Source organism: Tamandua tetradactyla, chromosome 17, assembly GCF_023851605.1.
Source record: "Tamandua tetradactyla isolate mTamTet1 chromosome 17, mTamTet1.pri, whole genome shotgun sequence".
In the NCBI taxonomy this organism is placed as follows: domain Eukaryota; kingdom Metazoa; phylum Chordata; class Mammalia; order Pilosa; family Myrmecophagidae; genus Tamandua; species Tamandua tetradactyla.
In genome coordinates this window covers 34,186,913-34,211,631 of record NC_135343.1, presented here as the reverse complement: position 1 = coordinate 34,211,631, position 24,719 = coordinate 34,186,913, and the positions used below count along the sequence as shown (strand labels likewise).

At 33.7% G+C, this 24,719-nt stretch overlaps 1 protein-coding gene across 1 annotated transcript in view; it reads left to right on the top strand.

Moving 5' to 3' along the window:
• XPO1 (exportin 1) overlaps window positions 1-24,719 on the top strand; it is a 46,490-nt gene that overhangs the window by 9,170 nt on the left and 12,601 nt on the right. Inside the window, exons 4-10 of the mRNA XM_077134330.1 lie at window positions 3,292-3,364; window positions 20,455-20,516; window positions 20,739-20,783; window positions 21,919-22,100; window positions 23,008-23,056; window positions 23,139-23,258; window positions 24,541-24,669. Coding sequence (XP_076990445.1) covers window positions 3,292-3,364; window positions 20,455-20,516; window positions 20,739-20,783; window positions 21,919-22,100; window positions 23,008-23,056; window positions 23,139-23,258; window positions 24,541-24,669 — 660 coding nt within the window. The remainder of the gene's footprint in view (window positions 1-3,291; window positions 3,365-20,454; window positions 20,517-20,738; window positions 20,784-21,918; window positions 22,101-23,007; window positions 23,057-23,138; window positions 23,259-24,540; window positions 24,670-24,719) is intronic.

Here is a 24,719-nt window from a genome sequence, read left to right as displayed (position 1 = left end):
AGTCCTAAGAATTATGACTGCAGTTTTATAATCGGGACTAGTATGCAAGGTGGCTTTTTGGTTGTTGTTTGTTTTTTTCTTCTTTTTAGAATTATGTATACAGGTCTAAGCATAAATTCTGAATGTTACTCAGAGATGAACCATAACATCAGAGGAATTATTTGGGGCAAGTAATCAATATAATACAGGCTAGGCACCTCCAACACCAAGTTGTGTGGACAGCTTAAAATCCTACTCCGTGGTACCAATGCTTTTAATGGGACAGCACTCAGTTTTTATTTTCAATTGAAAATGTTATAATTTGGGTCCTTTTTTTCTTAAGTTTGAACAGAAGGGTTGATCAAAATGTGTTTTGACTGTTTTAGGCTTTATGATTCACGCTTCTCTTTAAACTGTCTTAAAGTAATAAAATATCATGCATGGCATTCTGTTTAATACACATAAGGTTTTCACTTGATGTACGTTGTGTTAAAACAGAAAATAGCCATGTCCACGTCTGTTTCAGTAATCAGACTGTGTTAATTAACAGTTTTAAAATATTAATTAGTTTTGACATCTTGTAAATTTTAGGGCAAAAATACAGTCCAGAACTTCCTCAAAGTGCTAACCTTAAGTAACATAACAGTGTTTGCCTGTTTGCTTGCCTGGTAAATTTTGCTTTTTATACTGACAGACATTACTAATGTTTAAGTTGATTTATCAACAGTATTTTTAAAAACTCAAATTTGTCTTGTGAAAAATGAGATGATTAGAGGAACAGAAAGAAAGCAACAGGTAAAGAATTCTTCAATTTACATAAATTACAAATGATTTGGTGCTAAATTTATGCACTATGACATTTGGCTTTTATGCGATCATTTTTTTTCTTTAAAGATGTTAACACTACCTGATATTAATCATAATGTTCCATTATGTTGATTGCTTGTAATAGGAAGAAAAGGGGTGTCTTCCTGTGCAACTGACACAGCTAGGCTTTGACGGCAGGCCTCCACAAGGTCTACCCTTTTGATTCCCTTTAACTGAATTCTGTTCATCAATTGTTTTTGTTTCATGGGCGGTGGGTGGGGAAAGGGGGACTCAATGCATAAAAAGTATTTCTAAGGGCTCAGTAGAAATTTCTGCCATAGGGATCATTTCATGCATTTTTTTTTTCATTTAGTCTTTGCTGTTATCTGTCCCTCATCTTCATAACTCAGCAGTGGATTTCACAAGTTCTGAGGTGTAAAGCAGAAATGTAACTATTTAATAGAATGATGTTTGGATTCTTTATGGATATTACCAAAGTAGTCATTGATCATTGATTTTCAGATTTGGCTGTCACTTCATATTTTCGAACCAAAATAGCTTTTCAAAGGAATGTGAATTCTTTCTATCCTGGTTTCATATACAGAGTCTTAATGTCTAGAAGAAACTGGGTTTTAAGATATTAGGATGGTGATGTATTTTGTATTCCTTACCTTAACTTGTGGAAAGGTTTTATTGGGCTCCCTGCCTTAGCCTACTTGGCAGAAAGATGAAATAGGAGTTTATCTTCAACAAGCTTAAGCTACCTTTTTACAGATGGAAAAAGGACTAGAGGTTAGTAAATAGGTAATGTAGGTAACAAAGTATCAAACAATAAAAAGTAAATACCTTAATATAACAATAATAGGAATGCTGTTGAGTTTTAAAAATGTTAACTGAAAAGATTTGATTTTAAAAGGTGAAGCTTTCTTTTATGGTTATTTTTATCTCTTGTACGTTTTGTGTGTCGGTTGTTTCTTAGTTTTTTAAGGTAAATTGAGAATTGGCAGGAGAGGGTACAGTACTGTGTAGTAAAAAGTACATTGCTTTGACTTAATAAATTATGACAAGTTTATTTTTTGCCTGTAAAACTAATATTAAGAAAAAATTTAGGGTAGTGTTTTTATTTACATTTTTTTTTGAGAGACCTAGACCTATAGAGAAGCACATTCTTAAAAATGTATAGGATAGAAAGCTTCGCTATTTACTGCTGATTATGAAAATTTTTAATGGCATCAAATTTGTAATTTCAGAATTCTACTTTGGCTTTATTTTGGAAGTCTTTTTAAGGAATGTTCTGCAAATGTAGGATTTGAGTTGAAATGGCAAAATTTTCCTGAAAAGTGAGATGTTAAAACAGCAAAAACATTCACTGTTTGAGCACAATGTAGTTTGGGACAGTCTATATTGTGCTTTAGATAAAATGAGCATTCACATGATCCCTTTGGTTGAAATACTAATGCTCCTATTTTATTGTGTAATGACTAACCATTTTAAAGATGAACTCTTATTCTCAGCCAAAACTTGCAATCTGAGGTTATATATCTATGAATATGAATGAGTTTACCTTTCAAGTATTGTAGCTAATTCTTCCCTAATTCTATCAGTTAAAAAGTACCACAACATTTTTGTTCCTTTTCTTCCTCCTGCCTATCCACACTAATTGGTCATAGTAATAATTTTAGTTAGTAACTCTGGAGTATAATGAATTCTTATAAGCATTATTGACTATTTAGAGTGAGTAATCAGCAGGAGGGACAAAATGGCTTGTGTAAAGTGGTATCTTTTTTTTTTTTTTTCCTTTACACTCTTAACATTTCCAGTTACAGCTTTTATATTTAGGAAGGAATACCTGAAAGGTAAATACAGATTGCAATATACATTTGTGTATCATTTTGACTGTGCACAAAAGTTTATCTTTAAATTAGTAGAAATAGCACTATGAGGGTGGGGTTAAAATTTAAAGTAAACCCGTGGGTTGTCTTGCTGCTCCTTAAATAACACACCAGTGATGTTTGTAAACACATTCTGTAGAAAGTATCTGTGACATTACTTTAATACTTGGCCAAGAGTTTACAACTCCTAGAGGATGGTAGGAAGCTTGATAGCATCCAAGCTGCTAAATTCTTAGGAGCCTGGTCGTGTTAAAGTACGTGAGCCTATGAGCAGTCGTTTATGTTGTGAATTCATATCTGGCTGTTGTTTTTTCTTCTACAGATAGCCCATTTGGCTGCTTAAAGGGCTTCTTATTTGTTTTTTCTCCTGGTGTGAGCATGTACAAACAGCAGGACGTTATTTAGAGTAGTGAACAATAAAATGAGGAAAAATGCATGAAAACTCAGTATATGGGTGACTAGATCCTTGTTTAATATATGTAATTAAACTTGGTAGCGTAATATGTTTTTGAAACTTTAGATGTATATGTGTGAATGTCTGTCCATTTGTGAATCCTGAAAATTGCCAGTCCTATAGCAATATATTCACATGCTTCTGTTCTCCAATTTTCAGTACTATGGACTACAAATTTTGGAAAATGTGATAAAAACAAGGTGGAAGATTCTTCCAAGGAACCAATGTGAAGGTAGGAAAATGTTTTAAAGAATTGTAAATTCAGAATTTTTATTATTCCTGGCACACTTTTATTATAGTTGAGTATTGGGGGCGAGGGGGGGGTGTATTGAATCTTTTAATAGTTTATTTTGCTCTAATTGAGATTACTGCTTTCATCGTGTAGCAAGCCAGGTTTTATTTATATTTGGGGAGAAGAGGAACACCAGGCTGGTCACAACCTTTCACAGAACAAAATATGTATCAACTCATAGTAAAATTTGCTTATTCCTGATTATCATTATTACAAATTATAAATTCAGTATAGCGAAAGAATCTGGATGATGCTTTGAAGTGAATGAAATTTATCTGCCCTTTTACATTGTCTTAAGTTCACTAAGAAGTAACTGAGAAGTAATAAATATAACGACGTAGGGAATAATGTGTAAATGAAATATGGCAAAGGGGAACCAAAGATTAAAAATCATAAAGCTTTAACCTTTCCAGTTCTGGGTATACCTTCTGAGAGATTGATTTTTAAAGTAAGGAAAGAGATCAGAAAATGAAGGTATAGTGGTAATACCTGGTATTAATGTCTAACTTCTCTTTTTAACCATCTTGGGAAAGGTAGTAATAGTTTAAGAAACCTGGAGCAAGGTTTGTCTTGGACTTCTTTGCATTTACTTCCAGCTGTCACACACTGCCTTCATTTACCTACATGATATCACTGTCCTATCTCTGAAAAGTTGGACTCCATAATAGGGATATGTTACTTCTGGTGGCATTTTTTTCTGTTAATTTATGTCCTCCATCTTTGATTATTAATCTCTGAGTTGTTATTCTGTTTTCTCCATGTTATCTTTATGGTAGGATAGTGACCTATATTTACTCAGCCTGTCTGACTTAAAACCTGACTTCTTTGTAGCACAGAAAGAGTGAGACAGAATTGGTAATGGCAGTGTCCTTAATATACCATATACCATAAATTAATAAGGATTAAACAGGAGGAAATGGCACCCCAAAAGAATATCTTGTTTCTTTAAATGTTCTGTTATTAGTTGAAACCATTGTAAATCATATTCTGTGACCTGAGAAATGAATAAGTTCAGTTTGACGGTGTGGTCCAAATACGTCCTTCATAATTTTGGTAGTCATTCTTTGTTATTTACTGCTTTTGTTTTATACCTGTAGTTTCAGCCCCAGATTTAACTTTGGCCATTCAGCAAAGTGATTAATTTTTTTTTTTAACCTCTGTACCCTTTTTATTGTATAAGTTAAAGTCCCTCTTGTTTTTAAACACCTGATTCCACTTACCAAGTAAGGATTATACTAGGTGATCTTTCAAGATCTTTTCCAGCTTTTAAGTTGTATCATTGTACTAGTTTGTCAATATATATAGTTATATTTGTTTCTGAAAAATTGAGGCCAAAGCTGCCTTGAGGATATGACATTTTTTGCTTTCTACATGAATGAGAGTGGCCTATTTTGTTTTTATCATAAAGTCACCATCACCCCATATTTGTGTTTAAGTATCACATCTGTTTACTTATAAGAATCTTATCTTGTTTGAAAGAACTAAATGGTGGTGATTTTCAGGCTGGCCTAAGGGAGCTCTTTTATTCACATTTCTATTTTATGTTGCTGTGGTATTTCTTCATTATTCTGCAAGCAATTTATGTTGAAAACATCTATCAGAATCACCTTTCTCTACCCCATATATATTTCTACCCATACTAGTGATATAATTAAGTTGTGTACATTTTCTAGAAGTGTCTGAAGTTACTCTGATATAACCCATAGACATTGCCATTGTTAGGAAGGTCAGTGCATAGGTAGAAGAAAGAGTATGGTGTAACTTGTAGGGACTTTCAAAAGTTCATTTTAGAAGAGCTTGGTAAATGGCTCCCAGAGTAGTTAATGAACTCTCTAAATTTAGATATGCAACTAGCAACTTGAATTTTGCATTTAATGATTCATGTTTTGCTTTGAAGAACTTGGTCTCATTTGTAAAACATTGCAGTATAAGAAAATCAATGCAATATTTTAAAAGCTTCTCCAATTTTAAGATTTTTTTTATCTCACAAAATATACTGGCATACCTGAATTTTTTAAAGTTTTTTTCTCTACTTGCCTAACTCCTCTTTTCCAGCTTCCTTAACATAGATATTTACTTGGGACATATGTTGCATATCTGCTTTATTCAAAGCACTGTTAGGTGTTAAGGATATATATAGATAACCCCCTACCTCAGAGTTGTTACAGTTGGGAGGGTAAAACATGGATGTAAAAAAGAAATGTTGTATTGTCATTAAATGAGGTCTGTGTAATGAGTGCTGCAGGTGCTAAAAGAAAGAAGATAAAACCAGGCTGCGCCCTTTTGGCAAGTTTCATTCACACAGATTGTAATACTTCATGTATTTTAAGGGAAGGACACGTTTAGCTGTACAAACAGTATGCCAAAATAAGTTTCTTACATATTTTCCAATCTAGCATTTCTTTTGTCTGCTTTCAGATTCTTGTCTATAAGCATATATTAATGTTAGCATGTTCTTTTAGAGTAATAATAGCATTTTCAGTTACCTTCTGTCGAAAGCATTCTGCAGGAAAATTTTTGACCAGTCTAGACTGGGATGGCTGTCTCTTGCTGTATATTCCCTTAGTATTCCTGGTACCAGTAGATCACAGATAAATAAAATACAAATGAGCAAAAGTTGTACATAGATAGAATTATCCAAGTAAAGTCTTTTAAATACCAGAAGAGCAAGCGAGATGTAAACTAATAATAAAATATTTTAATAAATTTAGCCTGTGTTATATAAAATTTTCCCATTTACTACATCGTTCTGACTTCTCTCATTTTGCTTTAAAACAGAAAAATGTGTCTATTCAGTTTTTTGTTTTTGCCTCCCCAACATAGTATTTATCCCACTTAGCTATCACTGTTTTTCTCCTTCCTCTTCCGCCCTCTCCCAGACTATAAGCTCCATGATGTCAGTAATCAGAGAATGTCTTTATTCTTTTATTTTTACTGCTTGGTATACAAGGTGTTCAATATATAATTATTCAATTAATAAGTTATTATTAATCTTTTTCTCAGTATGGAAATTATTAAATATTTATATGTTCTTTTTTTATTACATTTTTTTTTATTTAGAGCAGTTGTAGATTTACAGAAAAATCATGCAGATAGCACAAACTTCCCATGTATCACTCCTGCCCCCATACACATAGTTTTCCCTATTATTAACATTTCACATTAGTGTGGCACCTTTGTTACAATTGATGAAACAATATTATTATAATTATACTATTAACTGTAGGCAGTAGTTTATATTCGGGTTCTCTCTTTTTATTGTAGATCTATGTTTTTTTGTTTGTATTTTTTACACTTGGACTCTCATATGAAAGAGAAACATAATTATATCCTGCTTAAGCCACTGTTATTTTGGCTTTTGTTATAGGGGTTGAATATTCTTCCTAAACAATGCAATTCTTCCCTACACTCCAGAGCTCTGCTTCTTTGCAGCACCTCTCAGGTTTTTTGTTTTTTGTTTTACATGGGCAGGCACCGGGAATCGAACCCGGGTCCCCAGGCATGGCAGGCAAGCACTCTTACCTGCTGAGCCACCGTGGCCCACTAATCTTTTTTTTTTTTTTTTTCACATGGGCAGGTACTGGAAATCGAACCCGGGTCCTCTGGCATGGCAGGCAAGCATTCTTGCCTGCTGAGCCACTGTGGCCCGCCCTACACTTCTCAGGTTTTGATATTTGAAAAGGACATTTGCCCTCGGTGTCAATAGGACCTATGTTTCAATTTTTTTTTTTTTAAATCTGATGATGGTTATGAATTACATTGATCTTTTAAAAAAATTTTTATTAATAAAACCAAATTATTATATATTTATATGTTCTTTTAAAAATACTGTTGTTGACAAATCTTCACACACATATAATTCATACATGGTGTACAATCAGTAGCTCACAGTAGCATCACATAGTTGTGTTTTCATCACCATGATCATTTTTATAACATTTGCATCACTCCAGAAAAAGAAAGAAAAGGAAAAACTCATACATCCTAAACCTCTTAGTCATCCCTCTGATTGACCACTAGTATTTCCATCTATTTCAATTTGTTTTACCCCTTTTCCCCCCAATATTTATTTATTTTTTAACCACATTTTTTTTTACTCATCTGTCCATATCCTGGATAAAAGGTTTTTACAATCATCCAGTCACACTGTAAAAGTTTTATTGTTATGTAGTCACCTTCAAGAATCAACAGCTTTGGGTACTTCCCTCCAGCCACTCCAGTACACCATAAACTAAAAAGATACCCATATAATACATAAAAATAACCCCTAGGATAACCTGAAAATTTCTGTTTGAAGTCTCTCTGCCACTGAAACTTTGTTTTTTCTCATTCCTCTCTTCTGCCTTTTGGTCAAGAAAGCTTTTTCAATCCCATGATGCTGGGTCCCAGCGAATCCTGGGAATTCATTGCCAGGGAGATTTATACCCCTAGGAGTCATGTTGCACATAAGGGGGAGGGTGGTAGGTTCACTTACTGACTTGGCTTAGAAAGAGAGGCCACATCTGAACAACAAAAGAGGTTCTCTTGGGTGACTCTTAGGCATAATTTTAAGTAGGCTTAGCCTGTTCTTTGCAGGAATAGGTTTCATAAGGACAAACTCCGAGATCGTGGGCTTGGCCTATTGATTTGGTTGTCCCCACTACTTGCAAGAAATCAGTAGTCCACCAAATGGGGAAGTTGCATATTTCCTCCTTTCTCCCTAGTCTCCCTAGGGGGACTTTGCAAATACTTTTTTATTCTCTGCCCAGATTACTCTGGGGTATATTGGAGTATCACATTAACCTGTACAAACCAGTAAGATCTCACGTCCTATTCAATATTCTTTGTACTTACGGTGTTCAACTAAACTGACCATACAAGTTAAGTTAGGTAATGTGCTACCCGAGATATGAATTTTACCCTAACTAAACATCTCTCCCTTTAGTCTCACACTATTAATCTTGACATAGTGTTCCCTTGTTTGCTTCATTCGTCTACATTAAGGGCTTTATGATTTCCTCAATAATATTGTTCTTAAGATAAATATAAATAAAATGTTTAATGACTGAGGTTTTTTTTTTTTTTTAAGAATTTTCTTTGGTAAGAAATATGTAACAAAATTTGCCATTATTACCATTTTAAATGTACAGTTTAGTGGCATTAATTGCGTTTACAGTGTTGTACTGCCATCACTATCATCCATTATCCAGTCTTTTCTTTCATCCCAAATAGAAATTTTGTGCCCATTAAGTAATAAGTTCCCATTCCCCCTTCCCCCTAACTCCTAGTAACCTGTATTCTACTTTCTGCCTCTAAATCAGCCCCCTTGTAGATATTTCATATAAATGGACTCACATATTTTTCTTTTGTGCCTGCCTTATTTTACTCAGCATGTTTTCACGGTTCATCCGTGCTGTGTTATGTATTAAAACTTAATTCCTTTTTTTGTCTGAATAACATTCCACTGGATGTATATACCACACTTGGGTTACTCATCTGTTAATGAGCGCTTGGTTTACTCCCACCTTTTGGCTATTGGGAATACTGCTGCTCTGGACATGGGTGTACAAGTATCTTCACGAGTCCCTATTTCCAATCCATAAGGTATATGCAGGAGTGGCATTTTGCAGGTCATAAGGTAATTCTGTGTTTAATTTGTGAGAAACTGCCAAACTGTTTTCCATAGCACCTGTATCATTTTATATTCCCATTGAAGATGGGTTTTGAAGAGAACGTTTTCTTAATTTAGTATTTCAGGGGTTGGAGTTATTATAGGCCAGGGACTCTTAAATATTTTAGTTTAAGAAAAGTGAAGGAGAAATTTTAATAAGTGGACAAATTTCTGCTTAGAGAGTTGATACTATTCTCTGAGGTCTTATAAGGATTGGCTCTGTAAGATGCCACTAAACCCCCTCTCCCTTTTGAAAGTAAACAGTGTACTTAGAAAATTCAAGCCATGAAGAAGGAAAAAATAAAATCTTCCTTTGTCCCCTCTCTCAAAAAAAATTGATGACTGGATCTGTATTACAATGTCCCTATGTTTGTTACTTAAACCAAAGGATTGTATTTTGATCGCTGTTAAGCATATGTTTTATAGATTATTTCATTTCGTGAATTGATACAAACTTGCTGAGTTTAATGGAGGAGTGGAGAATTTATGAAGGGAACATTCCGAGGTGACAAAGTCAAAATTGGGCATTTTGGAGATGTGGTTACTTAATAGTAATTGGGCCATTAATATTTCAGAGCTGCCCAGTTCTGTGTCTTAATTTAGGAGATCATAGACCAAAGTTCATAGACCAAAGCCCACAAGATTTAAAAAATTTTTTTTCATTAGAGCAGTTGTAGGTTTATACAGAAACATAGGCAGAAGATAGAGAGTTCCCATATACCTCCCTCTCACACTCAGTTTTCCATATTAACATTTTGTATTAATGTGACACTTTCATGGTATAAGAATACCATGAAACGGTATTCTTATAATTACACTATTAACTTTAGCCTACTGTTTACATTAGTGTTCATTCTTTATATTATGTAGTTCTGTGTATATGGTTGTGCGATAATGTTTATACAACCTAGAATTTCCCTTTCCAAATACACAGTTTGCAGTGTTTTACCTCAGTCCCCTTCATCCATTGACAAAATTTTTCCATTGCCCCAAACAGAAATTTCATACCAATTAAACATTAGCTTCACTTTCCCCTCTGGCTCTGGTAACCTGTATTCTAATTTCTGGCTTTAAGAATATGCTTATTCTGCTTAAGTCATGTAAGTGAGATCATACAGTATTTGTCCCTTTGTGTCTGGCCATTTTACTTAACATGATGTTTTTAAGGTTCATCCATGTTGTAGCATGCTTCAATATATATTTCATTGTAAGTGTATACCACAATTTGTTCATCCATTCATCTGCTTTTGGACACTTGGGTTGCTTCCACCTTTTGCTAATTGTGAATAACGCTGCTATAAATATCAGTGTACAAATATCTGTTCTAGTCTCTGCTCTCAGTTGTTTTTGGTATTAGAAGTGAGATTGCTGGATCATACAGTGATTCTATACTTAACTTTCTTAGGAACAGTCAAACTTTTCCACAGTGGCTGTACATTTTACATTCCCAGCAACAATGTACAAATATTCCTATTTCTCCACATTTTCTCCAACACTTATTTCCATATTTTAAATAGTAGCCATTCTAGTAAGTGTTAGATGGTATCTCATTGTGGCTTTGTATGCATTTACTGTTAGGTTTTATCAATACTTTTCTTTGGAGTGAGACCTCTGGTACGTTTATTAGCTGTGTGATCTTGATCAAGTTCCTTTACTCTTGAATCTTGGCTGTCTTGCAAGGTTATTGGGATTAGACCTAATGTATATAAAGCCCTATGCTTCTAGATGCTGAGTATGAGTAAATAGCATAGGTGATGTAGCCTTTTTCCAGTAATAGCTCCATTTCCCTCCATTCTACCTATTAACCATATCCTGGTCCCAGTTATCATCCTCTTCCTGAAACTTCCACAGTAGCTTCCTAACTGGGCTCTCTCATACCCCCTTTTATCCCTTATAATTTATTCACAGCAAACTATTTTAAAACACAGAACCAACTCACTCCCATACTTAAGCTCTCCCATTGTACCTGAATTCGGATGTTTAATGTGTTGCTTTTGAGTAATGCTGGCTTTATTTTCTAGCATTCGCCATTTTTCAATTTTGAGGTATAATTAATGTATGCAGTAAGCTATGTATGTGTAAGTTGATGTATTTTGGTTTATGCATACTCCCATGAATCCATCAACTGTAATCAAGCTCTGCCCCTTCTCTGTCCTCACTCTCATGTGCTTTCTGTAATTCACTAGATTAGCTTTCTCTTTGAGTAAATATCTAGTAGTGGAATGGCTGGATCATACAGCAGGTATATGTTTATTTAAAAAAAATAAAGCTGCCCAGTTTCCCAGATAGTTGTATCATATTACATTCTCACCAGCAGTGTATGAGTATGTTTATATCCTTCCCAACAATTGATACTCCATGTTTTTTTATTATAGCTGTTGTTATGCATGTGTAATAGCATTGGTGGTTTTAATTTACATTTCCCTATTGACTGATGCTGTTGAGCATGCTTTCATGTGTTTAATTGCATCCGTATATGTTCTTTGGCAAAGTGTCTTAGAATATTTTGCCTATTTTTTTATTGGGCTATTTCCTTATTGAGTTAGTGTTTTTTTTATAATCTAGAAAAGTCCTTTGTCAAATCTATCTGCATACTAGAAAATTATCACTACTGAAATAAAAAAAGTTTTCTCTGTACTGGTGAGCCTTTTCATCTGAAAAACAAGTTTCTAACTTTGATGAAGTTCAAGTTCCTAATGTTTTCCTTATACATTTCATGGTTTTTGTGTGTCATATTTAAGAAGTCTTTTTCAGAGCCAAGGCCACAAGGTTTTTGTCCACAGTTCAGTTGACCATATATATGTGGGTCTATTTCTAGATTTCATTCTGTTCCGTTGATCCAACTTTAAGCCTTTATCATGCTATGTTAATTACTGTAGCTGTGTCTTGAAATCAGTACACTTTATTTTCAAAATTTGATTATTCTCTAGCCTTTCCCTTTCCATAAAATTTTTAGAATCAGCTAGCTAATTTGTATAAAAATCTTGTTCGGATTTTTATTGAGATTGCATTGACTCTGTAGATCAATTTGAGGAAAATTGACATTTTTTTTTTAAAAAATTGAGTCTGATCCATTTATTTAGGCCTTTAATTTCAGCAGTGAATGTAATTTTCTAGTATGCAGATAGATATAGATCTTTTGTCATTTTTCCCTGAACTACGCATTAAAAAGTACATGCTTTTATAAATGTTTTTATTTTAATTTGGATTGTTCATTGTTATTATATAGAAATAAATTTGTTCAGGTTGTCCTGAATGAATATACGGTTTGCCCTGGCCAGTCAAAGCCCACTTAAATTCATTTTCCTATCTCTAGTTCGAAATCATCTCATATCTGTAAATGCTCTTGAAACATAATACTTGATTGTGCTTTATATATTCTTTTATGTGTGGCATTCAGTCTCTTCATAGCTCCTTGAGTGTTTCGTTCATAGCAGAAAACTTACTTTGTAGTTTGCTTAAGTAATTCACAGGACTAGTTGATCTGTAAATCAGTGGCTTATTATTTTAGCAGTGACAATGTTGATAAATGTTACTGTATTGAATAGAGGTGACTGTTTCCTTTGTTGGTGGTTTTGAAATGAAAATTTAATGTTTGATCCTCCTAAGCCCTTGTGTCTGAAGTGAATCTATGAGAAATTCCACAGAATGCAGTGTTTGAAAAGGAAACACTTTATCAGTATGATTTGACAGTTGTTCCTATTCATTTTTTGGTGGTGGTGGGGTGCATGGTCCAGGAATCTGACCCAGGTCTCCCACATGGAAGGCGAGCATTCTACCACTGAACCACCCATACACCCTCCTATTCACATATTTTTGCCAGCCTATACCATGGTTGGATAATAAAGGTGCAAAATTAATATTGATTGAATATACATTTTATGTCTAAGGAAACAAGGCAGTATTTTGGGTATACTCTGTTACTTTTCAGCATCACACAAAATTGAAAGGAATTTTGTTGCTATAGGTGGAAATTATTTTCCTACCACTTCTGGTTAGGTAACAGTTTGGTCCCTCCTGTATATCCTCTTTATGTGTGATATTCAGAAGAGGCCTATACTTGACCTAGCAATACTTAATTCTTACATCTGCTTAGCAATAGTAGACAGGAACTGCCTGTAGTCAGGCTTTATTAAAAGCAGCTGGAGTTTGTTCCAAGGTCATATAAACTTGTTTTTGCTATTTATAGGGACAATTATTAGATCTTCAATAAAATTTTAATTGCTACATATCCTTTAAAGTTCGTATTCTGTACGTTTTAGGCCATAAACCTATCCTTTTAAGAATGATTAATGTTTGTATGGCATTAAACATTAAACATGTAGGCATAATTTATACTTTAATTCCAGCCTATCTCTGGGAACCCCTGTTTCAGAACTGTTTTTTGCTATTTGAGTCTCATTTAGCTATTTCTTTTCATAAGTATTTCAGTGAGTGAGTGAGCAATATTATTCTCTTGTAAGTCAAGATAAAGAGTACAGACAGCTATATTTTAGTGACCATCTTTCCAAAGATTGATGTTTGCTTTTGAAATTGATTGGATACTTGAAGTTTTACACAATGATTTGAACTGTATTAAACTAATTTTTTCCTGATTGTAGTTTTGCCTTTGTAGTATTGCTTTCCATTTTCTGTGATATGTGATTAGCAGGTGGGAAGTAGATGTTACAGAATTTGCAAGTTTTATCTTCAAATATTTTATAGTTTGTTGAGGAATGCACTTTTCTTTTAATAGGTAAATCTTTATCTGATTCAAAACTTAGGCGTGACAGTCCACCACTGACTAACTACAGTGCTAATGTACAACTTAATGACTTCAGTTTTTAAAGTAGATCTTTTTGCCTCCATAGGAATACGGTACCATCAATATGTGGTTTGCAGTGTTAATTTGTTCTTATAATTTTAAGGGTTTTTGTGAATCTTCTCTGTATAAAAATCAGTCTCAGTAATAAGACTCATGTCTTTTAGTGTATCATTAAGTGCCCAGTATTTACAAAGCATTCCTGTGGGCAAAGATTTTTGATATTTGGCTGTGTAAACAACTTGCAAGATGATTTGTAACTTCCAGGTCCACATGGAAAGTTGATATCCAGTTGGAAGTTTATATTGACTGTTAGACATTACTGTTTTTTCATTGGAATGGGTCTAACAAGGACATTAAGAAAATTAATTTAGTTATACATGCATAAATTCTTAAATTGCAATAATCTACATGTAACAAGCTGCCTTCCAGTGACTAGTAAGGCATTTTTACACTAGTATATCTTTCTTTGAATGGATTATACATGACTGGTCTTCTTTTAAAAATAACACTTGAGGGAATGTGAGGGTAGTTCAGTGGTAAAATTCTTGCCTGCCATGTGGGAGACCTGGGTTCGATTCCCCGTTCCATGCATTTCCCCAAAAATAAACAAACAAGCAAAACAAACAAAAGTTCAACAAATGGTGCTGCAGTAACAGGATGCTCACATGGAAAAATAATGAGATGTGAACCTGCCATACAGCATACAAAAAAAAATAACAACACTTGAATAAATTGGTTAAATCTACAACAAATTTTTGTTCAGATTGAAAACATTGTTTTGGAGGCTATAGTAATAAGAGTGCAGTTAGTGTGTGAATCCTTTGAAAAACTTGACATAGTAACCATGAGAAGATAATTGGATTTTTCAAAGACACATAAATTTTAATGAGACCTTTTCATTGAAATGTTCTTCATTTTTATATTAGGTTTTCTTTATTCACAAGAAAGAGCCTTGAAAGCTGTTAGAAGAAATAGCCCAGCTTACCATATACTTTTCCCCCCTTTTAATGTTATGGTGTATTTCCTCCTAATAAGTATTTCTGTAATTCTTACATACTGTAGTAACATAGACAACATAAAATTTCCCATTTTAACCACTTTCAAGTGTATAATTCAGTTGTATTAATCATATTTATAATGTTATGCTATCATCATGATCATTCATTATCAAAACTTGTAGTGGGTACAAACAGAAATTGTACCCACTACACAGTAATTTCGCAAATCCCTCCTTTTCCCAATCCTGGTACTTAAAATCTGTTTTCTGTCTTGATGAATTTGCATAGTCTAGGTATTTCATATAAGTTAAATCATAAAATATTTGTCCTTTGAGTCTGGTTTATTATACTCAACATGATGCCTTCCAGGTCATCCACTTATAGCATGTATCAGAACTTCTTTTTTGGGCTGAATGATACTCCATTCCATCTTTTTTTATCTGTTCATCTATTGATGAATACTTGCATTTCTCCCGCATAATGCTGGTATGAATATTGGTATACTAATATCTACTCAAGTTCCTGCTTCCTGTTATTTTGGGGTATATACTTAGAAGTGAAATCACCAGGTCATATGGTGTTGAACTTTTTGAGGAATAGCTCAGCTGTTTTCCAAATGGAAGCCCAATTTTACATTCTCACCAACAGATTAAAAGGTTCCTTTTTCTCTGCATTCTCGTCAATACTTTTTTTTCTTTCTTTAGGGGTATTCGAACTATGTCCATTTATAAGTTTTTCATGTTGAAAAGTGGTGTTGACAGCATGGGATAGGGGGATGGATCCAGTTGATGTTCTTGGAGAGGCTGGCCCCTCTGGGTTTCAGGACTTATATGGCCTAGGAACCATCTAAAGGCTTAAGTTTCTGAAAAGTAAATTTAGTGCATGCAACTTTTGTAGATAGAGCCCTCAGTGTTTTTTTAGGGTTAACAGGAATGATGTTTGTAGGGTTTTTGCAAACCATGGCTATTAACGATATCTAGCTGAAGTTTGCATAAGAGTAACTTCCAGAATAGGCTTTTAATGCTCTTTGAACTCTCTTAGCCACTGAACTCTCTTAGCCACTGATACCTTATTGTTACATTTCTTTTCCCTTTTTTGGTTAGGAAGGCATTGTTGATTCCACAGTACCAGTACCAAGATCATCCATGGAAGTCATGTCCCATGCTGCCAGGGAGCCTTTCACCCCTGGACGTCATGTCCCACATAGAGGGGGAGGGTAATGATTTTCTTTATAGAGTTGAGCTTAGAGAGAGGCCACATCTAAGCAACAAAAGAGGTTTTCTGGAAGTAATTGTTAGACATAACTGCAGGTAGGCTTAGCTTCTCATCCACTACAGAAATAAGTTTCATTAAGAGCAAGCCTCAAGATCAAGGGCAATGGCCTCTTGGGAGTCCTTAATGTTTGAGAGAGTATCGGGGGTTTCCCTGGTGGGGAAGTTTATAGTTCCATAATTTTTCTCCAGTCCCTCAAGGGACTTTGCCAATACTCTTCAATTTTCTGCTCACCTTACTCTAGAATGTATCTGAGTATTACATTAAGCTATAAAGAATTATAAGCCCTTATTACCATTGTGGACTCCTTGTGTTTCGGTTGTTTAAATGAGCTATCCAGACAGGTTGGTTTAGATTGTATGCTACAGAAGATTTAGATTTTGGACAAAATAAAGTTTTCTTCTTTGGTCTCACAGAGTAGATGAAGTTCTAAAATACAGACACTGTCATCCTTTACTCTATATTCTGATTTACCTTAGGCCTGACCTGATCAGCTTCATTCTTATCTCTAATTTTTTGGTTTCTTAAACAGTTGTGGTATGTAGAATGCTGATTTTCAGGGCTGCAAAACTCCAGCTCTGAGTCTTGGGTGTCACATAGGTACCCAGAGTTTCAGGGAAATACCAGGTTATACATATATAGCACAGCTTCTCAAAATCTAGAAATAACATTTGCAGCTCCATACTAAATGTGACTGCTATCTGAACTTACAATCTAGGCCCTGATTTCTTTTATTTTTTTTTAAATGAGGCCATACAGTATTTGATCTTTTGTTTCTGGCTTATTTTGTATCACCTAATATCCCCAAGGCTTATTCACCTGGTTCACAACTTTGTACCTTTCTGTAGCCATGCAGTAGTAGTACTCCATCATATATATACTCCACAGTTTACCTTCCTGCTTTCCAGTCAGCGTATCCTTTAGTACCCCATATACTTTGTAAAAAAAAAATGGTCTCATTACACTTTCTGAATTATTGGAAACTGATAACTTCAAATTAATTTGTTTTTTCTTAATATGAAGTCTCCGAAGGTGGTAACTTGTTTTAAAAAACCATTTAACACAAATATCAAATTTTCAAATAACAGATACTAATTCATTTGGCATGAATAAATTTTTGACTGTGATAGAGAAAGAATAAATGACATTAAGAAGGTGCACTTCACAGTCTATAAAGTTATTCTTAACTGAAATGCTTTTTATCTTTTTAAATTTTGAACAGAGCATGAGGAAGTGATCTGGGGAGGGAATTACGGTTCTTGATTAGATAAGCCATATACTAAACTGTAGGAGGTTCTAGACAGATGTCATTATGTGGAACAGTACTTGGTCAAAAATGTGCTGTGGTTTTATAGACAGTTCCAGTGTTTTGAAAGGGTATTTGTACTCAATATTAAATTGAGTCTAATGTTTGCCTTCAGAACCCTCCCAATTTTTAACTACCTATTTCACTTTTCTTCCTATTTTCATCTTTTGCTCTCTGCCCCATCTACATTAAATTTCAGAAGCCTTTGAAAAGAAAGGAGAAGATACTTAAATTGGTAACAGACGAATTAAGATGTCTGTCTGATCCTATTTTCTTTCTTTTTAGAATCATTCTTGCCTCTAGTGGACTCTTAATAATAGTAATTTACCTATTAAAAACACAGAAAAAAAAGCTATGAGTTAATTTTAGATTAATTTTCATGGATATTAAAGACACATGGGAAGTAATTTGTTGTAAAGTATTGTTGTAAAAGTAGTTGTGTGATTTCCATAATTGTTTTAATTCAGTGCTCATTCTTATATAAATGTGCTTCCCTTGTTGTTTTTTGGGGTGCATGGTCCAAGAATCGATCCTGGGTCTCCCACATGAAAGGCCGGCATACTAACCACTGAACTACCAGTGTACCCCTTTCTCTTGGTGTGTGTGTGTGTGTGTGTGTGTGTTCGTTTGTTTGTTTGCATGGGCAGATACCGGGAATCGAACCTGGGTCTCTGGCATGGCAGGTGAGAACTCTGCCTCTGAGCCACCGTTGCCCACCCTCCTTATTTTAACAATCTACTTATTTAAAACTAGATCTAACTGTATATGTCCAAAAAAACCTTCTGTTATTTTAAAATAATTTTTTACTTACAGAAAATTTTCAAAAAAAAAAAAAGAATACAGAGTGCACTTATCAAGAGCAGGAAATTAACATTGGTTCAGTACTGACCTACAGTCTTTATTCACATCTCAGAAGTTATTTCCCTAATGTCCTTTTTCTGTTTCAGAATCCTTATAATTCATTTAGTTGTCTGCTTATTCTCTTCTCATCTGTGGCAGACTCCTGTCTTTTTTGTCCTTTACATTTTTTGTTGAGTTCTGTTCACTTATTTGTAGACTGTTTCAGTTTGGGACCGTCTTGTTTTCTCATGATTAGGTTCAGGTTCCACAGTTTTGGTCAAGAATACACAGAAATGGGTGGGCCACAGTGGCTCAGCAGGCTTAGTTCTCGCCTGCCATGCCAGAGAGACCCAGGTTCGATTCCGGGTGCCTGCCCACGCAAAAAAAAAAAAAAAAAAAAAGAAATGATGACGTATGCTTCTCAGTCATTGATTCCAGGGGGTATATGATGCCACTGTGTTTTTAATACTTATTTTTTATTACCTTTGATATGTTGATTTTGGTGGTGGCTTCTGGCTTTTTTCTCTTTACAGAATTACTGTTTTACCCTTTTGTGTTTGTACTCTTTGTATCGTGGGGAGATCATTTGAGACTATGCCAGTATTGTATTTTACTCAAACTTTTATCCATTGGTTTTAGCATTCTTTGGTGGATTTTGTCTGCCACGGTTATTACAGTGTGTGGTCTTTGCTGATGTAGACCTGGCTTTTTTAAATGTAAATAACAGAGTTTTCATTAGATTATATGTATTCCTGTGTATTGCTCAGTTAAATTTTTGGCACCTGGCTGGCAGTTCTTTAAACTTTTCTCATACCATGTATATTGATACCATTTATCAAATAGATTCTCATTTGATTTAGTAATATTATATGGCTACATTGCATTAATAAAATTTTTCCAGAATTGGAAAAGTATTTCCATAATTAAAAAGTTTGTTTTGCTTTAATTAAGACATTGGGGGAAATGACCAGATTCATTATAATTTATAAACTATTTTCAAGAACTTATGAGAGGGGAACTATAGTTTAAAAGATTGAATTTTAACACATCAGCTAATGAAGATTATTATATTAAGGTAGCTTTAATTGTGTAAGTATTTTGTTGTCTTCAATTTGGCTGTGTTTTATGCTAATTCTTGTGGGTAAATTTCTTAACAAATCCCTTCTCATTGAGAAGCTGAGTCTGGAATTCCAGGTTTGTTAGATGAGCCTTGAAACAGAGAGCTCCACTAATTCTGAATTTCAGGAGTTAGAAAGCTCTGAAAACTGAAAGTCTTTGTAATTTGTTTGGTAGCAAAGCCTACATTGAGCAGTATGAGAGTACTTAATAGTTTTTATTCCACCAACTGGAAAATATGAATTTGTTCAATTAAGGGTGCATTCTCAGACCCATTGGGGAAGTTCATGTAGTTGGACCACATTACTTTTCCTAAAAGAATTTCTCAAAATTTGAAATTCTAAAACATTTGACTCCAAGGGGGTTGCGAATAGGTCTCCAAATGAAACCTATAGTAGATGCTCAGTAAATTCTGAATGATGCAGATTAAAATCAAAGGCATAAATTAGTGTTTAAGAGATAGGTTGTACTATTAATAGTAAGTAAAGGACATTGGAAACAAAAACTTTGTCCTTAAAGAAAAAAATTATATTTGTGGTATTAGCTTAATGTGGTAAAAAATACATAGAAAAAGTGTAATAGCTAATCCTGATTTATAAATATATTACATAACTTAGTTCTTCATGCCTTTTGATATTTTAACCTATAAAATTAGTTGATGTATGTTTATTTAAATGAAAAACACTTATCCATGATCACATTTTAAAATTAAAAATGACATGTATTCATTCAGATAAGGCATTAGATAAATTGCTTAATGTGCTTCACTGGTAAAGGGTTAAAGAATATCTTGGAAGATAATGGTTTGCCAAAGTTTTTCCTGTAATTGTTAACCTGTTCTGTTACAAGTTAATTAAAAAGTGAAAATTTTAAAAGTAGTAATATTATGCTAACATTGTCATTTTTAAAAGTGTTGACATTGGTGATAGAGATGGGACATCTATTCTGATTTTCAGTGGTCTTGAAGATTTGGTATGCTATGAAGTGCTGAGCAATTTTTTTTATCCTTTATGTGCATTTTTTTGTTGTTTTTTTTTAAAATAGGAATAAAAAAATACGTTGTTGGCCTCATAATCAAGACGTCATCTGACCCAACTTGTGTAGAGGTAAGAGGTTTCTTTGGCGATTATTGGGAGAATGGAACATTATTTAAATATTGAGTCTTTGACTAGACCCTACTCACAGAAATGTAGACAAACACATACATGCACATTTACAAGAGAGCTGCAAGTATTTTTCTCTTATGGTAATTTGCCTATGCCTGTCCTTATGTTCTTATTTTACCTACTTTATTTAGGCCTTTTTTTAAACTTTTTTTCTTTTCTTAGAAAGAGAAGGTGTATATCGGGAAATTAAATATGATTCTTGTTCAGGTAAGTCTTATCTCTTGATCCATTGTATTCCCCAGAAGAATTAAATACTTCATGTAGACTTACTTCTGAAACAAATGTTGAAATCTACTGCTCTCTTATTGAATAACTAAGCTAGTAATAATTATAGTAACTGGTCTACTGTATAGCATTTGAAATTACTGATTTGCTGTGGTATAAGAAACATTGATTACTGTAAACCCATCACTTAGATTTATATAAATTCGTGTGTCCTTACCTTGCAATGTGTCTCAGTCCTAAGTCATATATATTACCTTTTGAATTGTGTGTCCTTTAAACTGATCTCTACACTTAGTCTATTCCTTAAACTTGCTATATATCCCAAAATTTGAATTTTTCTTTTTTCTATAGTATTTTAGGAAATTTTTTCAGCGAACATTAATAGGTATTTGAGGGAAAAATATTTTCATATTTAAGTTTTGGAAACATTCCCAAAACAACTGGGTTTTTACCAAGTTAAACTGTCTTTTATATTTGAGAACTTCTTTTAGCTTATTTCTGAATGGGGAGGAAGTAGTATAAAGAAAGTAGCAACTTAGCTTTTATTAACAGGTCCTGTTAGAGAATATCTGTGTGGGAAATCTCTAATGTACACAGTAGACAGACGAGAGTGTCAATCTGTTGCATATAAATCCCTCAGTCCGTTAGGCCCTTTGTCAAAAAAGATTCTACCCCCAATTATAGTACCTTCTTTCTTGCAATTTATGTCTAAACCCTTGTATATTTTACATCCGAGACTCTAACCAAAGGAAATCTGTCTTGTTTCCCTTTACTGTTTTCTGAAGAAAATATTCTCTTCTCACTCCTATCAGATATTCTAAATCTCTAGCTTTTTAAACAGTTAAATTGGAGTCTTTGAGGATAATTTGCCTTACCCATCTCACAAATATTGATAGGCATACACATTAGAGCCAGATTAGATAATTAGTTATGAGATCTTCTGTGCCGTATTTTCTACCCAGTTTATGATATGAAGGGTGACATCTTTCCTGTCATAATTAAGGGAAGAAAAGGAAAAGTGGATGATGCTTCCGCCTGCATTATTTCACAGATTGTTTGAAGATTATTTTCTTTGCCTTAACAAACAAATGAAATTAACATTTGTGTCTGATTTTAGATACTGAAACAAGAATGGCCCAAGCACTGGCCAACTTTTATCAGTGACATTGTAGGAGCAAGCAGGACCAGTGAAAGTCTTTGTCAGAATAATATGGTGATTCTTAAACTCCTAAGCGAAGAAGTATTTGATTTCTCTAGTGGACAGATAACCCAAGTGAAAGCCAAACACTTAAAGGACAGGCAAGTAACTTAATTTTTTTTCTTTGAGTTTTTAAGACACTTCTCAAACTATTGCATGTAATTTGGAGGTGAATTGTAAATATTTCAGGGACTGTGATAAGTAAATTTCTTGTGGTAGTTTTGGAGTACAAACTAACAAATAGTCTCAAACTTAGCCTAATATGGTGGATCTGAAGGGGGATGGTATGTGGTGGGTTAGGAAAAATATACTATATATTTCTTCCATGATCATAGCATATATATCTCGTGCATCTCTGAAAAAGGAATACATTTCAAGAGTTCTCAGAAACCTTGGGAACTGAACTGTTTTATGATATGGTGACTAATTATAGTTTCAAAGGAAACTACTTATATGCAAATGTCTACTTAATCCTTACTAGCTCTGCTTCTTAATAAGTTCTCCTGTACATGTCACTAGAAACAAGACAGATTTGTCTTGGTAATAAACATCAGGATAAGGTATAGGTGGTATGTTCAGGTAATTATTTCTTCTACTTCATAATAAGAATTTATTCTAGTCATTAGACTAGGTACAGTTTTACCTTTATGTATTCAAATCATCTTCAAAATTTGCAGTTTTTTCTTTGGTATATAAGCGTATTTTAGGATTTTGGATATATGATATTTAATGCCATTTTCCTTATTTTTGAGAGTTTGTTTCAATGTCTTGATTAAAAACACTAATTTGATTGAAATATACTCTTGCAGTGTTCATTGGAGAGTTTTAAAGTGATAATGAATGTGAATTTAATGGCTTTGTAGCTTTTGATGAAATTAATGGTATATAATTTTATTTTAAATAGATGTCATTCAAGTCTTTAAAAATAAGATTGCTAAAATTTATCATTTTTGTTAGTATGCAAATATGTTTATTTCTGTTTTCTAAATCTGATCACTTTTTTTGTAGCATGTGCAATGAGTTTTCACAAATATTTCAGCTCTGTCAGTTTGTGATGGTAAGTGATTTTTAAATTTAATTTTTAAAAATAACAAATAATTATAGGAAGATAAATACTTGCAGATATGTTTTTGTTGCAGGAAAATTCGCAGAATGCTCCACTTGTACATGCAACCTTGGAAACATTGCTCAGATTTCTTAACTGGATTCCACTTGGATATATTTTTGAAACCAAGTTAATCAGCACATTAATTTATAAGGTACAATTAATATATTTCAGTTATATTTTTAACTGATAGACCTATATTCTTTTCATTTGTCAATCTCTTATAGATAGACCATTCCTCATTCATAATCATAACCAACGTTATTTCTAAAATGAGAAACTGGAAGAATTAAGCACTCTTCCATAGTTAAAGCTGGAAATTGTTTGAAATGGGTCTTGAAGTCCTATGATTTTCCCACTTTATGTAATTTTACAAATTCAAGCAACTGTAATTTTAATATTACCATCTTTTAACTGAGTATATAGGTTATAGTGAGGTAAGTAAATGATGTTCATAAAAAATGAAAAGCTTTTTTTCCCTGATGACTTTCAAGCAGCAACAGGTAATTCCTTTGTAAAACCCTCTAATGGTTCCTTTAGTGATAACTATTATAACTAATTGGTTGTATTATCTTTCTAGATGTTTTCTGGACAGATTTAATGGATAAATTATGTAGTTAATTGGGACTTTAGATAAACGTAGACTGTATTATAAACTTCTGTGTTAGATTTTGTATGCTGTATTACCATTCTAATAGGAACTTACTCTGTTAGAGCCATCATATTATTAATTGGCAGGTTACAATAATTTTTTGCCACTGACATCAGTACTGTAGGGGATGGATATTCTTATACACAGGTTATTTCTTCTCTTATCCAAATATTTCTTTTGTAAAATCTTTATACATGCAATCATCAGGTCGATGGGTATGTCCAGATTGTCATCTACAAATGCTTATGCCATTTTTATACCTTTTAGGAACAGAATATGAAAGTCAGTTTTGCCCCACCCTTATTTATTTATTTATTTATTTTACATGGGCAGGTACCAGGAATCGAACCCAGGTCCTCTGGCATGACAGGCAACCATTCTTGCCTGCTGAGCCACCATGGCCCGCCCTTGCCCCACCCTTATGAATCCAAAGTGTATTTCCCATTTCTGAGAATTCTGAGCAATCATAAATCTTGAGTGCTCTTTAGACCACAAAGTAACTGAATTGTCCCTAAAAATCACATAGTATGTCTTTGGAAAGTTACTAAACAATTTTGTATTTTTTAGATGTGTGAGGAAAAAAACAGTTTTCCCTCAAAGCATTTAGTTGCTAATGAGGTTTCCTCAGATGATATCTACAAAATAAAGTATATATACCCATTTATCTGCTCTTATCTCATATGCCTGTGCTCTCAGTTATTGAATCCATTCTTGGTTTAATTGTTAGTTGTAAACAAAGTGTGTTTTAAGCCATTGAATTATATGCTGTTTCTTTTTTTAATAGTTCCTGAATGTTCCAATGTTTCGAAATGTCTCTCTGAAGTGCCTCACTGAGATTGCTGGTGTGAGTGTAAGCCAGTATGAGGAGCAATTTGTAACACTATTTACACTGACAATGATTCAGCTAAAACAGGTAATACAACTCTATCTTGAAAATTACTGAACCATTTAGTGCCTTAGAAA